Consider the following 20,211-nt stretch of genomic DNA (forward strand, 5'->3'; position numbering starts at 1 on the left):
TTCATGATAACATCTAAAAGACTGGAAAAAAGGCCAGGCATGGTGGCTCACGCCTGTAATCCCAGCACTTTGGGAGGCCAAGGCGGGTGGATCACCTGAGGTTAGGAGTTCGAGACCAGCCTGGCCAACATGGAGAAACCCCATCTCTACTAAATATACAAAATTAGCTGGGTGTGGTGGCGCATGCCTGTAGTAATCCCAGCCACTCGGGAGGCTGAGGCAGGAGAATCACCTGAACCCGGGAGGCAGAGGTCGTGGTGAGTCGAGATGGAGCCATTGCTCTCCAGCCTGGGCAACAAGAGCGAAACTCCATCTCAAAAAAAAAAAAAAAAAATTATGCTGAACTTGATTGTGGTGATGGTTGCACAACTCCAAGTATACCAAAAAGCAATGAACTGTACACTTCAGATATGTGAATTATATGAATGTGAGTTATAGCTCAATAAATCTGTGAAAGAAAGAACAAATAGAAGGAAGAAATAGAAGGAAGGAGGGAAGAGAAGGAGGAAGGGAAGGAAAGGAAAGAAAGAAAGGAAAGCAAAGCAAAGCAAAGCAAAGGAAAGGAAGAGTGTTCAGTTTAAAAGTCCAGTTTCATGCTGAAACCCCGTGTCTACTAAAAATACAAAAATTAGCCCTCTCCCTCTCCCTCTGCCCTTTCCACGGGCTCCCTCTCCCTCTCCCCTTTCCACGGTCTCCCTCTCATGCCGAGCCAAAGCTGGACTGTGCTGCTGCCATCTCAGCTCACTGCAACCTCCCTGCCTGATTCTCCTGCCTCAGCCTGCTGAGTGCCTGCGATTGCAGGCGCGCGCCGCCACGCCTGACTGGTTTTCGAATTTTTTTGGTGGAGACGGGGTTTCGCTGTGTTGGCCGGGCTGGTCTCCAGCTCCTAACCGTGAGTGATCCGCCAGCCTCGGCCTCCCGAGGTGCCGGGATTGCAGACGGAGTCTCGTTAACTCAGTGCTCAATGGCACCCAGGCTGGAGTGCAGCGGCGTGATCTCGGCTGGCTACAACCTCCACCTCCCAGCCGCCTGCCTTGGCCCCCCAAAGTGCGGAGATTGCAGCCTCTGCCCGGCTGCCACCCCGTCTGGGAAGTAAGGAGCGTCTCTGCCTGGCTGCCCATCGTCTGGGATGTGAGGAGCCCCTCTGCCTGGCTGCCCAGTCTGGAAAGTGAGGAGCGTCTCTGCCCGGCCGCCATCCCACCTGGGAAGTGAGGAGTGCCTCTTCCCGGCCGCCATCCCATCTAGGAAATGAGGAGCGTCTCTGCCCGGCTGCCCATGGTCTGAGATGAGGGGAGCGCCTCTGCCCCGCCGCCCCGTCTGGGATGTGAGGAGCGCCTCGGCCCAGCCGCGACCCCGTCTGGGAGGTGAGGAGCGTCTCTGCCCGGCCGCCCTGTCTAAGAAGTGAGGAGACCCTCCGCCTGGCAACCGCCCCGTCTGAGAAGTGAGGAGCCCCTCCACCCGGCTGCCACCCCGTCTGGAAAGTGAGGAGCGTCTCTGCCCGGCAGCCACCCCGTCTGGGAGGGAGGTGGGGGTCAGCCCCCCGCCCGGCCAGCCGCCCCGTCTGGGAGGGAGGTGGGGGGGTCAGCCCCCTGCCCGGCCAGCCGCCCCGTCCGGGAGGTGAGGAGCGCCTCTGCCCGGCTGCCCCCACTGGGAAGTGAGGAGCCCCTCTGCCCGGCCACCGCCCCGTCTGGGAGGTGTACCCAACAGCTCATTGAGAACGGGCCATGATGACAATGGCGGTTTTGTGGAATAGAAAAGGGGGCAAGGTGGGGAATAGATTGAGAAATCGGAAGGTTGCTGTGTCTGTGTAGAAAGAAGTAGACATGGGAGACTTTTCATTTTGTTCTGTACTAAGAGAAATTCTTCTGCCTTGGGATCCTGTTGATCTATGACCTTACCCCCAACCCTGTGCTCTCTGAAACATGTGCTGTGTCCACTCAGGGTTAAATGGATTAAGGGCGGTGCAAGATGTGCTTTGTTAAACAGATGCTTGAAGGCAGCATGCTCGTTAAGAGTCATCACCACTCCCTAATCTCAAGTACGCAGGGACACAAACACTCTGCCTAGGAAAACCAGAGACCTTTGTTCACTTGTCTGCTGACCTTCCCTCTACTACTGTCCTATGACCCTGCCAAATCCCCCTCTGCGAGAAACACCCAAGAATGATCAATAAAAATAAAATAAAATAAAATAAAAAATTAAAAAAGAAAATACACCAAATTGGTAAAAAAAAAAAAAAAAAGAAACTTAAGTTTTAGCCTAACCTATGATCTATCCTGAATAATATCCCATGTGCACCTGAGAAGAATGTGTATTTCATTGTCATTGTGTAGAGTGTTTGGAACGTATGTTAGATCTAGTTGGTTTATTATGTTGTTCAAGTCCTCTATTTTCTTACTTATCTTCTCTCTAGTTCTATTCATTACTGCAAGTGGAAAATTGAAGACTTTATCATTCTAGAAGTGTTTCTCCCTTCAACTCTGTCAATTTTTGCTTCATATATTTTGATTATTTGTTATTAGGTAACTAAATGTTCATAATTGTTATAAAAAAATCGATGGCAAAAAAAAAAAAAAAATACAGAAATTAGCCAGGTGTGGTGGTGGGCACCTGTAATCCCAGCTACTCAGGAGGCTGAGGCAGGAGAATTGCTTGAACCTGGGAGGTGGAGTTTTGCAGTGAGTTGAGATCGCGCCACTGCACTCCAGCCTGGGTGACAGAGCAAGACTCCATCTCAAAAAAAAAAAAAAAGTCTTTTTTCAGTTGGTTTGTTTAATCAGGTTCCAAGCGAGATCCATGCACTATATTTGGTTGGTGTGGTTCTTAAGGGTCTTTTAATCTATAACAATTCAGTTTTTTTTAAACGCCACTTATTTGTTAAAGCAATTGGATTAGTTGTCTTGCTTTCTGGATTTGGATGATTGTATCTTCTTTATATTATTTAACATGTTCCATTATCATTAAAAAAAAAAAAAAAAAAGTCCAGTTTCTTTTTCTTTTTTTTTCCCCAAGAAGGAGTCTTGCTCTGTCACCCAGGCTGGAGTTGAGTGGCGCAATCTCCGCTCACTGCAACTTCCGCCTCCTGGGTTCAAGCAATTCTCCTGCCTCAGCCTCCTGAGTAGCTGGGATTACAGGCACCCGCCACCATGCATTTTTGTATTTTTAGTAGAGGCGGGTTTCACCATAGTGGTCAGGCTGGTCTCGAACTCCTGACCTCAGGTGATCTGCCCGCCTCAGCCTCCCAAAATGCTGGGATTATGAATGTAAAGCGCTGTAGAATAATTTTGCTCATGGAAAATGCTCAAAGTTGAAACAGGCTTAGTAGAAATGAGAAGAAAAATATATACAGATGAAAAACATACAGATGAAAATAGAGGTTGGTGAGAAATGAAAATAGAGTCTTTTGGCCAGAACCGCTGTCTTCCAGTAATGATGAACACAAAGGGAAAGAGGACAGGCATCCGATATATGTTCTCTAGGCCTTTGAGAAAACATGGAGTTGTTCCTTTGGCCCCATATATGCAAACCTATAAGAAAGGTGATATTGTAGACATCAAGGGAATGGGTACTGTTCAAAAAGGAATGCCCCACAGTGTTACCATGTCTAAACTGGAAGAGTCTACAATGTTCTTCAGCGTGCTGTTGGCATTGTTGTAAACAAACAAGTTAAGGGCAAGATTCTTGCCGGAGAATGGATGTGCGTATTGAGCATATTAAGCATTCTAAGAGTCAAGATAGCTTCCTGAAGCGCATGAAGGAAAATGATCAGAAAAAGAACGAAGCCAAAGAGAAAGTTACCTGGGTTCGACTGAAGCGCCAGCCTATTCCATCCAGAGAAGCGCACTTTGTGAGAACCAGTGGGAAGGAGCCTGAGCTGCTGGAACCTATTCCCCATGAATTCATGGCATAATAGGTGTTAAAAAGAAAAAGAAAAAAAAAAAGACCTCTGGGCTGTTAGAAAAAAAAAAAAAGGAAATGAAAATGGAGGTTGGTAAATAGTGAGAAATGCTATTATAATAAGCAAATACAATTCAGCCCACATGTCTGATCCCAGGAGTTTAGAGTTTGCAAGCGTAACTACTTTGCTGTGAAACAAACCTCATGCAAACGCAGGACATGACATTTGTATATATTTCTTTTGTTTGTTTTCCCCAGTCACCATTTTAAGTATATATTTATTTACATAGATTGCTTCCCTTTCTTCTTTCAGAGGCACCAAACTGGGCTGGATGCGCTGGCTCACGCCTGTAATCCCAGCACTTTGGGAGGCCAAGGCGGGCAGATCACGAGGTCCGGAGATCAAGACCATGCTTGCTAACGCGGTGAAACCCCGTCTCTACTAAAAATACAAAAAAATTAGCCGGGCGTGGTGGCGGGCGCCCGTAATCCCAGCTACTCAGGAGGCTGAGGCAGGAGAATGGTGTGAACCCAGGAGGTGGAGCTTGCAGTGAGCCAGCCTGGGCGACACTCCAACCTGGGCAACAGAGCAAGACTCCATCTCAAAAAAAAAAAAAATTATCAAAGGCACCAAACTGGTAACAAGTTATTTCCAATACAACAGAATGATAAGTACAAAGAGTATACAAAAATTATATCCATATACAAAAATTAGCCAGGTGTGGTGGTGCACGCCTGTAGTCCCAGCTACTCCAGAGATAGGAGAATTGCTTGACCTGGGAGGTGGAGTTTGCAGTGAGCCAAGATCGCACCACTGCACTCCAGCCTGGGTGACAGAATAAGGCTCTTTCTCAAAAAAAAAAAAAAAAAAAAAAAATTAGCTGGGGCAAGCTGTGGCAGGTGCTACAGGGAAGGCGGAGCCACAAGAATCGCTTGAACCCGGGAGGCAGAGGTTGCAGTGAGCTGAGATCATGCCACTGTACTCCAGTCTGGAAGAGTGAGACTCCATCTCAAAATAAATAAATAAATAGAAATAAGAAAGAAAAAAATAAAACATAAGAAGCAAGGAGAAAAACTCAGCAGATTGCCTAAATCACCAGAGTCTAGTTTTGTTTTCCTATTCTGTACTTCCCTCCTTTTCCCCCAGTGTTCTCCTCTTCTTCCTCTTCTCCTTCTTCTTCTTCTTCTTGCTCTTCCTCTTCTTCTTCTTCTTTTTTTTTTTTTTTTCGTTTTTGAGACGGAGTCTTGCTCTTGTCGCCCAGGCTGGAGTGCAATGGCACGATCTAGGCTCACTGCCTCCGTCTCCCAGGTTCAAGCGATTCTCCTGCCTCAGCCTCTCAAGTAGTTGGGATTACAAGCGCCCGCCACCACACCTGGCTAATTTTTGTATTTTTAGTAGAGATGGGATTTCACCATGTTGGCCAGGCTGGTCTTGAACTCCTGACCTCATGATCTGCCTGCCTCGGCCTCCCAAAGTGCTGGGATTACAGGCGTAAGCCACTGCTCCTGGCCTTCTTTTTTTTTTTTTTTTTTTTGAGACAAGGTGTTGCTCTGTTGCCCAGGCTGGAGTGCAATGGCATGATCTCAGCTCACTGCAACCTCCGCCTCCCAGGTTTAAGCAATTCTCCTGCCTCAGCCTCCCAAGTAGCTGGGATTACAGGTGCCCCTCACCATGCCTGGCTAATTTTTTGTATATTTAGTAGAGACGGGGTTTTGCCACTTTGGCCAGACTGGTCTTGAACTCCTGACCTCAGGTGATCAACTCCCCTCGGCCTCCCGAAGTGTTGGGATTACAGGCGTGAGCCACTGTGCCTGGCCTGGTACAATTTTTTTAAGCATATAAGGTGCCACCATATTTGTGTAGCCAAGGCCAGGAGTGTGACTGCTTTGGAATTCTGACTGGGGCACATGTGGTATAATCCTAGCACTTTGGGAGGCTGGGGTGGGAGAATCACTTGAGGCCAGGAGTTTGAGGCTGCAGTGAGCTATGAACATGTCACTGCACTCCAGCCTCAGCAATAGAGTGAGATTCTGTCTCAAAAAGAAACATAAAACAAAAACCAAAAACCTAACCTTTGTTCTGAGAGCCTGCTTCTTTCAGTGTTTCTATCACACCTCTTTTTTTTTTTTTTTTTTTTTGAGACAGGGTCTCACTTTGTCGTCCAGACTGGAGTGCTGTGGTGCTTCCACAGTTCACCATAGCCTGGACCTCCTGGGTTCAAGCGATCCTCCCATCTCAGCCCCACAAATAGCTGGGACCACGGGCACGAGTCACCATGCCTGACTAATTTTTGTATTTTGTGTAGAGATGAGGTTTTGCCATGTTGCCCAGGCCAGTCTTCAACTCCTGAGCTCGAGCAGTCCGCCCGCCTTGGTTTCCTAAAGTGCTGGGATTACAGGCGTGAGCCACCGCACTCAGCATCTTCTATCACACTTGATGGGGAATTAGAGGTTCACATTCCAGGCCTGGCCTGTCACCTGCACACAGCCCTCTGTTCCTACCATAGCAGATAGAAGATTCTTCCCACCCCATCCAGTGAATCACACTGGGAACTTCTTCAGGGTTCTGACGCCACATAGCAGTTCCTGTAGCCAAGGCCTGGTAGCCAATAGATGCTCCATAAATGGTGAATAGAAACATACATGGGCTGGCCGCGGTGGCTTATGCCTGTAATCACAGCACTTTGGGAGGTTGAGGCAGGTGGATCACCTGAGGTCAGGAGTTTGAGACCAGCCTGGCCAACATGGCAAAACCCCGTCTCTTCTAAAACTACAAAAAAATTATCCAGGCATGGTGGTGGGCACCCATAATCCCAGCTACTCAGGACACTGAGGCAAGAGAATCACTTGAACCCGGGAAGCGGAGGTTGCAGTGAGCCGAGATCCTGCCACTGCACTGTAGCCTGGGCAACAAGAACAAAACTCTGTCTCAAAAAGAAAAAAAAAGAAAAAGAGAGAGAGAGAGAGAAACACATGAACAAGCCAGGCATGGTGGCTCACACCTATAATCCCAGAACTTTGGGAGGCCGAGGCCGGTGAACCACTTGAGGCCAGGAGTTTGAGACCAGCCTGGCCAACATGGCAAAGTCCTGTCTCTACTAAAAATACAAAAAAGAAAAAAAAGCAAACAGAGGGGCTGGGTGCGGTGGCTCACGCCTGTAACCCCAGCAGTTTCGGAGGCCAAGCTGGGCAGATCACCTGAGGTCAGGAGTTCGAGACCAGCCTGGCCAACATGGTAAAACCTCATCTCTATTAAAAATACAAAAAAAACTGAGCAAGGTGGCGGGCACCTGTGATCCCAGCTATGAGGGAGGCTGAGGCAGAAGAATTGTTTGAACCTGGGAGGCGGAGGTTGCAGTAAGCTGAGATCTTGCCACTGCACTCCAGCCTGGGTGACAGAGCGAGACTGTCTCAAAAAAAAAAAAAAAAGAAAAAAAAAGAAAAGAAAGAAACATACACAAACAAGTGAACTGAGTGCTCAGTACATGCACTTGGCATTTATATATTATGTCTTCATCTATGCATATTATTATTTTTTCTTTTTCTTTCTTTTTTTTTCTTTAGATGGAGTCTCGCTCTGTCTCCTAGGCTGGAGTGCAATGGCGTGATCTCGCTGCAACCTCCGCCTCCTGGGTTCAAGTGATTCTCCTGCCTCAGCCTCCTGAGTAGCTGGGATTACAGGCGCATGCCACCACACCCTGCTAATTTTTGTATTTTTAGTAGAGAAGGGGGTTTCACCATGTTGGCCAGGCTGGTCTCGAACTCCTGACCTGAAGTGATCTGCCTGCCTCGGCCTAAATGCTAGGATTATAGGCATGAGCCACTGCACCTGGCCTATCTATGCATATTTTTCTAATTACAAAATAATACATGATTACTATATAAAATAGTTATGATTATAGAGGTCTATGAAACATGAGTTTCCCCCACAACCCTGCTTGGCAATAACCACTAAAAGCAATTTGGTTTTTTTGTTTTGTTTTGTTTTGTTTTTTTTGAGACGGAGTCTCACTCTGTCGCCCAGGCTAGAGTGCAGTGGTGTGATCTTGGCTCACTGCAACTTCTGTCTCCCGCGTTCAAGCGATTCTCCTGCTTCAGCCTCCTGAGTAGCTGGGATTACAGGTGCCCACCACCATGCCAGGCTAAATTTTGTATTTTTAGTAGAGACAGGGTTTCGCCATGTTGGCCAAGCTGGTCTCGAACTCTTGACCTCGTGATCCGCCTGCCTCGGCCTCCCAAAGTGCTGGGATTATAGGCATGAGCCACCGTGCCCGGCCCCAGTACAATTTTTTTTTAAGCATATAAGTTTCCACCACGTTTGTGCAGCCAGGACCAGGAGTGCGACTGCTTCGGAATTCTGACTGGGCCAGGTTTGGTGTAATCCTAGCACTTTGGGAGGCTGGGGTGGGAGGATAGCTTGAGCCCAGGAGTTTGAGGCTGCAGTGAGCTATGAACATGCCACTGCACTCCAGCCTGGGTGACACAGTGAGACCCTTTCTATAACAATAATAATAATAAAGAATTCTGAATAGGTAAGACTACTGATGATGATGATGTTGTTGGACTTGGGTTTACCGAGAGTACTAAGTCCCAGGCTCTGTTCAGAGCACCTTACGTGCATTATCTCCTTTAATTCGAAGAGATTCTCTGAGACAGGTACAGGGAGCAGTAGAGCCTAGTGGTACCCGGTTGCCTGGTCTGAAATTTCAGGTATACATGCACAAGATATATGGCCTTAGTAACTTTTTTTTTTTTGAGACATGGTCTCACTCTCACTGGGGCTGGAGTGCAGTGGCACCATCATGTCTCACTGCAGCCTCTACCTCCTGGGCTCAGGTGATCCTCATCCTCCTGTTCAGCCTCCCAAGTGGCTGGGACCACAGGCTCGTGCAACAGCCCAGCTAATTTTTCTACTTTTTGTAGAAATGGGGGTCTCACTATGTTGCCCAAGCTGGTCTTGAACTCCTGGGCTCAAGCGATACTCCAGGCTCAGCCTCAGCCTCCCAAAGTGCTGGGATTACAGGCATGAACCACTGCACCTGGCCCAGTAACATTCTTACCCTCTCTGTGCCTTAGGTTTCTCGGTAAAACAAAGATGATAATAACACCTCCCTCATAGGGTTGTGGCCCGAATGCAATGAATGAATGTGTACCAAGCATGTGACGTGCCTGGCATGATTTTACAGATGAGGGCATGGAGGTGATCCAGCGTAGATTCAAAGCTGCATTCACTGGCCTGGTTCCCTAGCATGAGCGGTCAGTGCCTGCTCAGTCCTCCCAGGCATCCCTTTCTGGGGGACAGCCTGTTCCTGGGTCTCTGAGGCAGTGTGGGGAGGTGGAGTCAGGGAAAGTTCACCTCTTGATCCTTCCTGTGTTTCCTCAGCTGTTGAGCACAACAGTGGCTTTCGTAATTAAACAGTAGACAGTCTTAGGAGAACTAGGAGCAAGCCCTTCCCACTCTAAAACCCTCAGAATTGCTTTGCTGGTTATAAAACGAATTTGTGCAACTCCCTGGGAAGGTCTCAGGGTCACGTGTTTTGTGGGAGAATCATTTCCTGCTTGGCCTGAGGGAAGAGCTGCTTCTTCCTGCTGAGATTCAGGCCAGTGGAGGCAAGCCTGCATGCAGACGCCACAGCCCATCCCTGACCGTCCCACCCCCACCCGGGACTCTGTTGTGGGTAGTCAGGCAGAAAATGAAAGGGAAAGGGGCTCTGTTCACAAAGTTGCTGTGCAAATCATTTATTTATTTGTTTATTTTAAAGTTCTTTTTTTTTTTTTTTTTGATACAGGGTCTTGCTCTGGTGCCAGGCTGGAGTGCAGTGGCGTGATCTCAGCTCACTGCAACCTCCGCCTCCCAGGTTCAAGCAATTCTCCTGCCTCAGCCTCCCGAGTAGCTGGGATTACAGGTGTGCACCACCACACCCGGCTAATTTTTGTGTTTTTAATAGAGATGGGGTTTCATCACATTGGCCAGGCTGGTCTCAAACTCCTGTCCTCTCACCTCCACTTCCCAAAATGCTGCCTTTTTTTTTTTTAGACAGTTTCGCTCTTGTTGCCCAGACTGGAGTGCAATAGCGCGATCTCGGCTCACCTCCCGGGTTCAAGAGATTCTCCTGCCTCAGCCCCCCAAGTAGCTGCGATTACAGGCACCCGCCACCACGCCCAGCTAATTTTGTATTTTTAGTAGAGATGGGGTTTCTCCATGTTGGTCAGGCTGGTCTCGAACTCCTAACCTCAGGTTATCCGCCCACCTCGGCCTCCCAAAGTGCTGAGATTATAGGCGTGAGACACCGCTCCCTGCCTGGAAAAAAGTTTTAAAAGATGCTTATAGAAAAAGGACAAAAATTATTTCTTTTTTTTTTTGAGACAGGGTCTCCGTCTGTCTCCGCAGCTGGAGTGCAGTGGCCTGATCTCAGCTCACTGCAGCCTGAACCTCCCAGGCTCAAGCAATTCTCCCACCTCAGCCTCCCAAGTAGAAATGCATTTGGGATTACAGGCGCATGCCACCACACCTGGCTAATTTTAGAATCATTTCTTTAAAAACAAACAAACAAACAAACAAACAAAAAACACTGAGGTTTAAGAGGGAATGTGAGAAAAAGAGGGCTGCTCCTCATCTGCACTCCCCCAACCCCTGAAGCCCCTTACTAGCAGACGGCGGGCTCCCAGGCCTGAGGGTAGGAGCCAGCTCTGGGAGTAACAGAGCAGAGGGCACTTGGCCAATGGCCCTGTTCCTATTCCTACCCAGAGGCCTTTGCACACCCTGACATCTCCTGGACTAGGGCTCCTCCCCAGGTCAGGGGAAAAGGCCTCCTCCCTCCCCCTTCCTCCACTCTCTACCCCACCCCCTTCTTCCTACTTATCATTTTGGAGAGTCATTTAATTCCTGGGGTTTCTGTGTGTGCTGCGTCTGTGCGTGTGCTGGGAGAAAGGAGCCTGGCTTCTATCCAAATGAAAAGAAAGAGGAATAAACCACAAAACCAAAACACACGCACAAAGACAACTTGGAAGACAATATTTATTCTGATTTTGCTTTTGCTTTAATACGTAATATGTATACATGTTCCAGACAACACATTTGGGAACACGAAATAAAAATAAGATTGCTTATGACCCCAGGAGCTAGCTAACCTTTGCTGACAATTTCTGTCTTCTCTTTGGGTTTCAGGACATGTGTTATGTTGGGGTTTTCTGCACCCTCTGGCTGGGGAAGAGACCTCATCTGTCACCTCACATCTTCATTCTCTCCTCACTCTAGGATTTAGAGGGTGTAGTCAAGGGGGAAGACCTGGGACAGGTTAAACCAGAGGGGTGGCTGGTGCAGAGGACTGGGCAGGGACTGTGACTTTGTCCCTCAGCTGCTGTGGGAAAGGACTTCGTGAACAATGAGTTGACCAGAGAGTCGGGCTTCATCCTACTGCCCAGAGAGGCCACCTTGACTCAGCAGAAAGGTCCCCGGGGAGACAGCATAGTTCCCCAATTTCCTTCATACTTTTTATCTTTTTCCTTTTTTTTCTGAGACACGGTCTTGCTCTGTCACCCAGGCTGGAGTATCGTGGCACAATCATGGCTCACTGCAGCCTCAACTTCCGAGGCTCAAGCAATCCTCCTGCCTCAGCCTCCCAAGTAGCTAGGACTAGAGGTATGTGCCACTGTATCCGGCTAATTTTTATTATCTGGGCCAGGTGCAGTGGCTCACGCCTGTAATCCCAGCACTTTGGGAGGCCGAGGCAGGTGGATCATGAGGTCAGGAGTTCGAGACCAGTCTGGCCAACATAGTAAATCCCTGTGTCTACTAAAAATGCAAAAAAAATTAGCTGGATGTCGGGAGGCCGAGATCGTGCCACTGCACTCCAGCCTGGGCGACAGTGAGACTCTGTCTCAAAAAAAAAAAAAAAAAAAAAAATTAGCCAGGTGTGGTAGTGTGCACCTGTAATCCCAGCTACTCAGGAGGCTGAGGCAGGAGAATCACTTGAACCCGGGAGGCAGAGTTTGCAGTGAGCTGAGATCATGCCATTGCACTCCAGCCCAGGCAACAGTGCAAGAATCCGTCTCAAAAAAAAAAAAATTGTCTGTAGAGTCAGGTGACTCCCTATGCTGCCCAGGCTGGTCTCGAACTCCTAGGTTCAAGTGATCTGCCCACCTGGGCCTCCTGAAGTGCTGGGATTACAGGCGTGAGGCACCAGGCCTAGCCTTCATACCTTTTAAAATGTAGTCATTCACTCACTCATTAAACATTAACTGCTCCCCACCCTGGGCAGGCTCTGGGGCCTCTCAGGTGGAGAAGTTGCCAACTGGGCCCTCCAACAGCCTGCTTCTGACCTGGGGAAAGTAAGATACAAGAAATGTGCCCAAGGAATGCAGGGGAAGGGAGGAGGAAAAGGGGAGAGAAGGAAGGGCGTGTAGCAGTATTCCCTGCATGAGTGAACCATTTGTAAAAGAATATTACATATTACAACAGCATTTTTCTTTGGAAAATGCAAAACAAAACTCTAACTTTGTTCTTAATGCAGACGATGGAAAGTAAATTGTGAGGAAATCTTGGCCCTTGGGGGTTTATCATGGGTCCCTTCAGTTAAGCCTGTGGGGAGGGCAGGGAGTAGGGCAGGCCTTGCCACTCTCCAGAGGCCTCTCAGTAGAACGTGACCTATTTCTATTTACCAGAATGGCAAGGGCAGGGGTGCAGGAATGGGAAGAGGACATACCTGATTGGAGAGCCAAGAATTTGGGTCCTGAGAGTCAAAGGGAGAGGTTGGCAAATTCAGGAACACATAGCTGCGTGTAGTGGCTCTCTCCTATAATCCCAGCATTTTGTGAGGCCAAGGCAGGAGGATCACTTAAGCCTTGGAGTTCAAGACCAGCCTGGGGAACAAAGTGAGATCCAGTCTCTACAAAAAATAAAAAAATTGGCTGGCACAGTGGCTCACACCTGTAATCCCAGTACTTTGGGAGGCTGAGGAGGGCGGATCACCTGAGGTCAGGAGTTCGAGACCAGCCTGACCAACATGGAGAAACTTCATCTCTACTAAAAATACAAAATTAGCTGGGAGTGGTGGCGCGTGCCTGTAATCCTAGCTACTGGGGAGGCTGAGGCAGGAGAATCGCTTGAACCCGGGAGGCAGAGGTTGCAGTGAGCCGAGATCGCACCATAGCACTCCAGCCTGGGCAACAAGAATGAAACTCCATCTCAAAAAATAAAAAATAAAAAATTGTCTGGGCACTGTGGCGTGTGCCTGGTCCCAGCTACGTGGGAAACTGAGGTGGGAGGATCAAGGTGGGAGTTCAAGGTTGCAGTGAACTATGATCCAGCCTCTGTCACACAGGCTGGAGAGCATGACCACCATGTTGGCCAGGCTGGTCTCGAACTCCTGGCCTCAATTGGTCTGCCTACCTCGGCCTCCCAAAGGCTTTGTAGGCCATATGGTCATGGTGGTACCTACTCAACTCAGCTGTGGGGCACAAAAGGAGCCACAGGCACTACTTAATCAACTGGGTCTGACTAGTTCCAACAAAACTTTATTTATGGACACTGAAATTTGAATTTCATATCATTTGCAGAAAAATGTCAAGAAATAGTACCCTTAAAGTTTTTTCCCCACCTTTAAAAATGTTACAATCATTCTTGGCTTGCAGGGGTCCTACAAAAACAGGGAGTCAGGTGGTAATGACGTGTCAATGTAGATTCATCAGTTGTCACAAATGTACCACTCTGATGGGGGATATATTGAAAACGGAGGAGGCTATTAATGTATAGGGGTAGGAAGTATACAGGAAATATGGTATTTTCTGCTCAATTTTGCCACAAACCTAAAACTGATCTTAAAAAATAAAGCCTGTCTGCCAGGTGCGGTAGTTCATGCCTGTAATCCCAGCACTTGGGAGGCCAAGGTTGGGGGGAATCACCTGAGGTCAGGAGTTTGAGACCAGCCTGGCCAACATGGTGAAACCCCATCTCTATTAAAAAAAAAAAAATACAAAATTAGTCAGGCACGGTGGCATACGCCTGTAATCCCAGCTACTCAGGAGGCTGAGGCAAGAGAATTGCTAGAACCCAGGAGGCAGAGGTTGCAGTGAGCCGAGATTGCACCATTGCACTCCAGCCTGGGCAACGAGAGCAATACTCCATCTCAAAAAATAAATAGGCGGGGCATGGTGGCTCATGCCTGTAATCCCGGCACTTTGAGAGGCCGAGGCAGGCAGACCACTTGAGGTCAGGAGTTCAGGACCAGCCTGGCCAACATGGTGAAAACCCGTCTCTACTAAAAATACAAAAATTAGCCGGGCGCTTGAACCCAGGAGGCGGAGACTGCAGTGAGCCGAGATCATGCCACTGTACCCCAGCCTGGGCGACAGAGTGAGACTCCATCTCAGTAAATAAATAAATAAATAAATAAATAAATAAATAAAGCCTATTAAAAAAAGAAGAAGAAAGAAAAGAAAACAGGAAGCAAGCTGAGAATTTAGCTTGTGGCCTGTACTTGCTGATCCCTGTTTTAGAGAATTACAAAAAGTTGCTCCATCCTCCAGTAAGACATTATATAAGTTAGTTTATTATTTCTGGGGAATAACAATTATAAGACTGGGCATACCTGGGCATAGAACTGGCTCACATCTATAATCCCAACACTTTGGAAGGGTGAGGCAGGAGGATCACTTGAGGCCAGGAGTTCCAGACCAGCCTCAGCAACATAGTAAGATCTCTACAAAAAAAATTTTTTTAAAGAATAACAATTATGACAAGCATTAAATCATTCTGTAAAAATTATACAAATCAAATATTGAATATAAGGTAATAGAAAATTATCATTGTTGCAAATATGTTGTAATTATTCAATGGTTCTCATATTAGATTCTAGAAAATAACAAGATTTTTGGCATCCTGGGCAATCAAGATTTTGAGACCAGCCTGGCCAATATGGCAAGACCACATATCTACAGTTTTTTTTTTTTTTTTTTAAGATGGAGTCTCACTCTGTTGCCCAGGCTGGAGTGCAATGGCGCCATCTTGGCTCGCTGCAACCTCCGACTCCTGGGTTCAAACAATTCTCCTGCCTCAGCCTCCTGAGTAGCTGAGACTACAGGCGCGTGCCACCACGCCCAGCTAAGTTTTTGTATTTTTAGTAGAGATGGGGTTTCACCGTGTTAGCCAGGATGGTCTCGATCTCCTGACCTTGTGAACTACCCATCTCGGCCTCCCAAAGTGCTGTGATTACAGGCATGAGCCACCGCGCCCGGCCCAAAAAGATTTTTAAAAATCACCCTGCGTGGTGGTACATGCTTGTAGTCCTAGGTACTGGGGAGGCTGGAACAGGAAGATTGCTTTAGTCCAGGAGTTCAAGGCTGCAGTGAGCCATGATCAGACCACTGCACACCAGCCTGGGCAATTAAGCAAAACTCCATCTCTTATTAATAAAAAAAAAAGGCGGCCGGGCACAGTGGCTCATGCCTGTAATCCCAGCACTTTGGGAGGCCAAGGCAGGAGGATCACAAGGTCAGGAGATTGAGACCATCCTGGCTAACACAGTGAAACCCCATGTCAACTAAAAATACAAAAAAAGTAGCTGGGCGTGGTGGCGGACGCCTGTAGTCCCAATCTACTCAGAAGGCTGAGGCAGGAGAATGGCGTGAACCTGGGAGAAAGAGCTTGCAGTGAGCTGAGATTGTGCCACTGCACTCCAGCCTGGGCGACAGAGCAAGACTCCGTCTCAAAAATAAATAAATACAAAAATACATAAAATAAAAAAAGACCGGGCACAGAGCCTCATGCCTGTAATCCAGCACTTTGAGAGACTGGGGCAGGAGGATTGTTTGAGCCCAAGAGTTCGAGACCAGCCTGGGCAACATAGGGAGAACCTGTCACTACACAAAATAACACGATTAGCTAGATGTGGTGATCCTTGCCTGTGTACCCAGCTACTGGGGAGGCTGAGGTGGGAGGATCACTTGAGCCTGGGAGGGAAAGCCTCGGTGCGCTGTGATCGCACCACAGCACTCCAGCCTAGGTAAGAGAGTGAGACCCTGCCTCAAAATAAATACATACATACATACATACAAACTAAAAAGAAAAAGATTCTTTTCTGAGATAGATAATTTTAACTACAGTTGTTGTTTAATATGCAAAATTATGTGGCCAAGTAGATATATAGTCAAAAAGTAATTTGGTTTAATGGATTCTTTGTCACTGTTTTTTCCTAGTTTTTCTCAAAATCCATCAGTTACAGAGTGTGGAAGTTGTAGGTAAATTCACATCCTGCTCCATCTGCAATGTATTAATGCCATGTTTTGCTAAAACTAGTATCTAAAGTATTTCCTTTTCTTCTGTCAGTGCATCTAATTTCTCCTGAAATCTGGTGATGTAGATGAGTCATTTAGTGTGGCTGGTGGAAATAAATGCTTAAGACAGTGCCTAGATTATAGTAAGCAACTGTATGCATATATTTTAAATGAATAAAATTCCTTTTTAAATAAATTTGTGGTGCAGACCTCATGCGTCCAGGCAGGAGGTCTCTGTGACCCAGGTCTCTGCTCCCCAGCGAGGGTGGCAGCCCAGAGCCATGGCTCTCGCGAGTGGTTTATGTGGCACTTGAGGCTACAAGTCCAAGTATCTTCAGCTCAAGAAGAAGTTAGAAGATGAGTTCCCCCGGCCGGCACAGTGGCTCATGCATGTAATCCCAGCACTTTGGAAGGCCAAGGTGGGCAGACCATGAGGTCAGGAGTTCGAGACCATGTTGGCCAACATAATGAAACACCGTTTGTATTAAAAATACAAAAAAAAATTAGCCTGGCACGGTGGCGGGCGCCTGTAGTCCCAGCTACTTGGGAGGCTGATGCAGGAGAATCGCTTGAACCCAGGAGGTCGAGGTTGCAGTGAGCCGAGATCGCACCACTGCACTCCAGCCTGGGCAGCAGAGTGAGACTCCATCTCAAAGAAAAAAAAAGAAAAAGAAGATGAGTTCCCCTGGACTTTGGACATCTGCAGCGAGGGAACTCCCCAGGCCACTGGGTTCTTTGAAGTAATGGTAGCTGGGAAGTTGATTCACTCTAAGAAGAAAGGTGATGGCTACGTGGACACAGAAAACAAGTTTCTGAAGCTGGCGGCTGCCATCAAAGCTGCCTTGGCTCAGGGCTAATGTGCCCTGAAGGCAGAGTCCAGGGACCTTGACCCAGCTCCTCTCAGCAGATGCTTCATGACAGGAAGAACTGAAATATCTCATGGACGCCTGGTCTTCCCCTGTTCTCGCAGCTGCTGTTGGGGGCAGAGGTTGACACCCCTGATCTTTACCTCTGTGTGGTAGAGTCTGTTTGTATGTGTCTTCCCCAGAATCCACACCGCCTTACCTGTTCCCCAATTTCATCATATCTCTATGCATACCCCCTGTCTCCCCAGTTGTCTCCCAGAGTTTGGGGGATGTCCCGCCTCAGGCTTCCTTCTCAAAGGGAAGCCAAGAGAGGCAACAGGATGGGTGAGTCTCTGATTGTGGCAATGTTTGCAACCATTCACAATTCAACAAATATTGGACGAATTTAACCGAAAAAAAAAAAAAGAAATTTGCCCTGCTGTCTAGAGAAAAATAAGTTTCTTGTATTTATTTATGTATTTATGTATGTATGCATTTATTTATTTTTGAGACAGGGTTTACTCTGTCACCCAGGCAGCAGTATAGTGGCACTATCTAGGCTCACTGCAACCTCTGCCTCGCTGGCTCAAGTGATCCATTCCTACCTCAGCCTCTTGAGTACCTGGGACCACAGAGGAATGCCCCCACACCCCGCTAATTTTCTTCTCCTTCTTTTTTCTTTTTTGTTTTTCTTTTTTGGTAGAGATGGGTTTTTGCCATGTTGCCCAGGCTGGTCTCAAACCCTTGAACTCAAGCAATCCATCCACTGCAGCCTCCCAAGGTGCTGGCATTACAGGTGTGAGCCACCGTTCCTGGCCCACGTTTTTACACAGTAGAGATGGAGTCTTGCTATGTTGCTCAAGCTGGTCTCAAACACCTGGCCTCCGGCAATCCTCCTGCCTCAGCCTCTCAAAGTGCTAGGATTACAGGTGTGAGTCACTATGTCCGGCCAATAAAATTTTTTCAACAGGCTTTTTTTTTTCCCTGGATCTCATGATTTAAAATTTTTTTGTTGTTGTTGGGCACTGTAGCTCATACCTGTAATCCCAGCACTTTGGAATGCCAAAGGAGGGAGGATCGCTTGAAGCCAGGACCTTAAGATCAGCCAGGGTAACACGGCAAGACCTCATCTCTATGAAAGAAAAAAATTTTAAATTAGCCAAGTGTGGTGGCGTGTGCTTGTAGTCCTTGCTACTCAGGGTGCTGAGGCTAGAGGATTGCCTGAGCCCAGGAGTTTGAGGCTGCAATAAGCGATGACTGCACCACTCTACTCCAGCCTGGGAGACACGGCAAGACTGCCTCCAAAGAAAAAAAAAAGTTTTAAATGGAAAACAAATTAAGTAAACATTTTTTTCTGATGTCTGGGGAGAAGTTATTTCATGATTTAGGATTTTATTATTTACAACAGTCTAAAATAATATCAGTGTCCTCACACCCATTAGGACGGCTACTTTCAAAAAACAGAAAATAAGTGTTGGTGAGGATGTGGTGAAAGTGGAACCCTGGTGCACTTTTGATGAAAATGTAAAATGGTGCAGCTGCTGTGGAAAACAGTATGATGGTTCCTCAAAAAAATTAAAAATAGACGTTTAGGCCGGGCGCGGTGGCTCACGCCTGTAATCCCAGCACTTTGAGAGGCCGATGCAGGCAAATTTACGAGGTCAGCAGACCGAGACCATCCTGGCTAACACGGTGAAACCCCGTCTCTACTAAAAATACAAAAAATTAGCCGGGCATGGTGGCAGGCGCCTGTAGTCCCAGCCACTCGGGAGGCTGAGGCAGGAGAATGGCGTGAACCCGGGAGGCAGAGCTTGCAGTGAGCCAAGATTGGGCCACTGCACTCCAGCCTGGGCGACAGAGCAAGACTCTGTCTAAACAAAAAAAAAAAATAGAAGTTTAACTCTATAATTCAGCAATTCCACTTCTAGGTATATACCCAGAAGAATTGAAAGCAGAGTCTCCAATATATATCTGTATTCCCATGTTCATAGTAGCATTATTCGAAATAGCTAACATGTGGAAACAATCCAAGTGTCCATCTAGAGATGAATGAACAAGCAAAATGTGATAGATACACACAATGAACTATTATGATTCGGGCTTAAAAAGGAAGGAGATTTTGTAGTATGCTACAACACGTATGAAACTTTAGGACATTATGCTAAATGAAATAAGCCAATCACAAAACAACAAATACTATATGACTCTACTTATATAAGATAATTATAATAGTCAAAATTATAGAGACAGAAAGTAGAATGGTGGTTGCCAGGGACTGGAGGGAGGGATAAATGAGGAATAATTGTTTAACTGGTATAGAGTTTCAGTTCTACAAGAGAAAATAATATGTATGGTGGTGATGGTTGAACACTATAAATGTATTCAGTGCAATTGAACTGTACACTTAGCAATAGTTCACTTCATCAATTTTATTTTATGTTCTGTTTTTTGTTTTTTTTAGAGACAGTGTCTCATTCTGTCACCCACACTGGAGTGTAGTGATGTGACTGTAGCTCACTGGAGCCTTGACCTCCTGGGCTCAAATGATCCTCTCATCTCAGCCTCCCAAGCAGCACCAAGGGCTTGGTGTGGTGGCTCACCCCTGTAATCCCAGCACTTTGGAAGGCCAAAGCTGGCAGATCACTTGAGGTCAGGAGTTCAAGACCAGCCTGGCCAATATGGCCAAACCCTGTCTCTACTAGAAATACAAAAAAATTAGCTGGGCATAGTAGCACGCACGCCTGTAGTCCCAGCTACTCGGGAGGCTGAAGCAGGAGAATCGCTTGAATCCAGGAGGCAGAGATTGCAGTGAGCCAGGATTGGGCCACTGCACTCCAGCCTGGGTGACAGAGCGAGACTTCATCTCAAAGCAAACAAACAAACAAGCAGAAAAACCAAGTAGCACCAAGCAGGTGTGAGCCACCATGCCTGGCTAATTTTTTATTTATTTATTTATTTTTAAGAGATGGGGTCTTGTTATGGTATCCAGGCTGGTTTCAAACTCCTGGGCTCAAGCAGTCTTCCCACCTCAGCCTCCCGAAGTGTTGGGATTACAGGGATTAGCCACCATGCCCAGCTCATGTATTTTATTTTATTTATTTATTTTTTGAGACAGAATCTTGCTCTGTTGCCCAGCCTGGAGTGCAATGGTGCAATCTCAGCTCACCATACCCTCTGACTTCCAGGTTCAAGTGAT

The 20,211-nt window shown here is 47.2% G+C and overlaps 1 protein-coding gene and 1 pseudogene across 1 annotated transcript; both read left to right on the plus strand.

The window, feature by feature from the left end:
• The first annotated feature begins 3,429 nt into the window (after window positions 1-3,429).
• Window positions 3,430-3,910, plus strand: LOC115934015 (large ribosomal subunit protein eL21-like; annotated as a pseudogene).
• A 5,607-nt stretch (window positions 3,911-9,517) lies between these two features.
• Window positions 9,518-17,089, plus strand: LOC134759130 (selenoprotein W-like). The gene is made up of 2 exons (XM_063709599.1): window positions 9,518-9,575; window positions 16,837-17,089. Exons 1-2 carry the CDS (start codon window positions 9,518-9,520, stop codon window positions 17,025-17,027), a joined length of 249 nt encoding a protein of 82 aa, XP_063565669.1. The 3' UTR covers window positions 17,028-17,089.
• Window positions 17,090-20,211: the final 3,122 nt, after the last annotated feature.

Source organism: Gorilla gorilla, chromosome 1 (genome assembly GCF_029281585.2).
Source record: "Gorilla gorilla gorilla isolate KB3781 chromosome 1, NHGRI_mGorGor1-v2.1_pri, whole genome shotgun sequence".
NCBI lineage: Eukaryota > Metazoa > Chordata > Mammalia > Primates > Hominidae > Gorilla > Gorilla gorilla.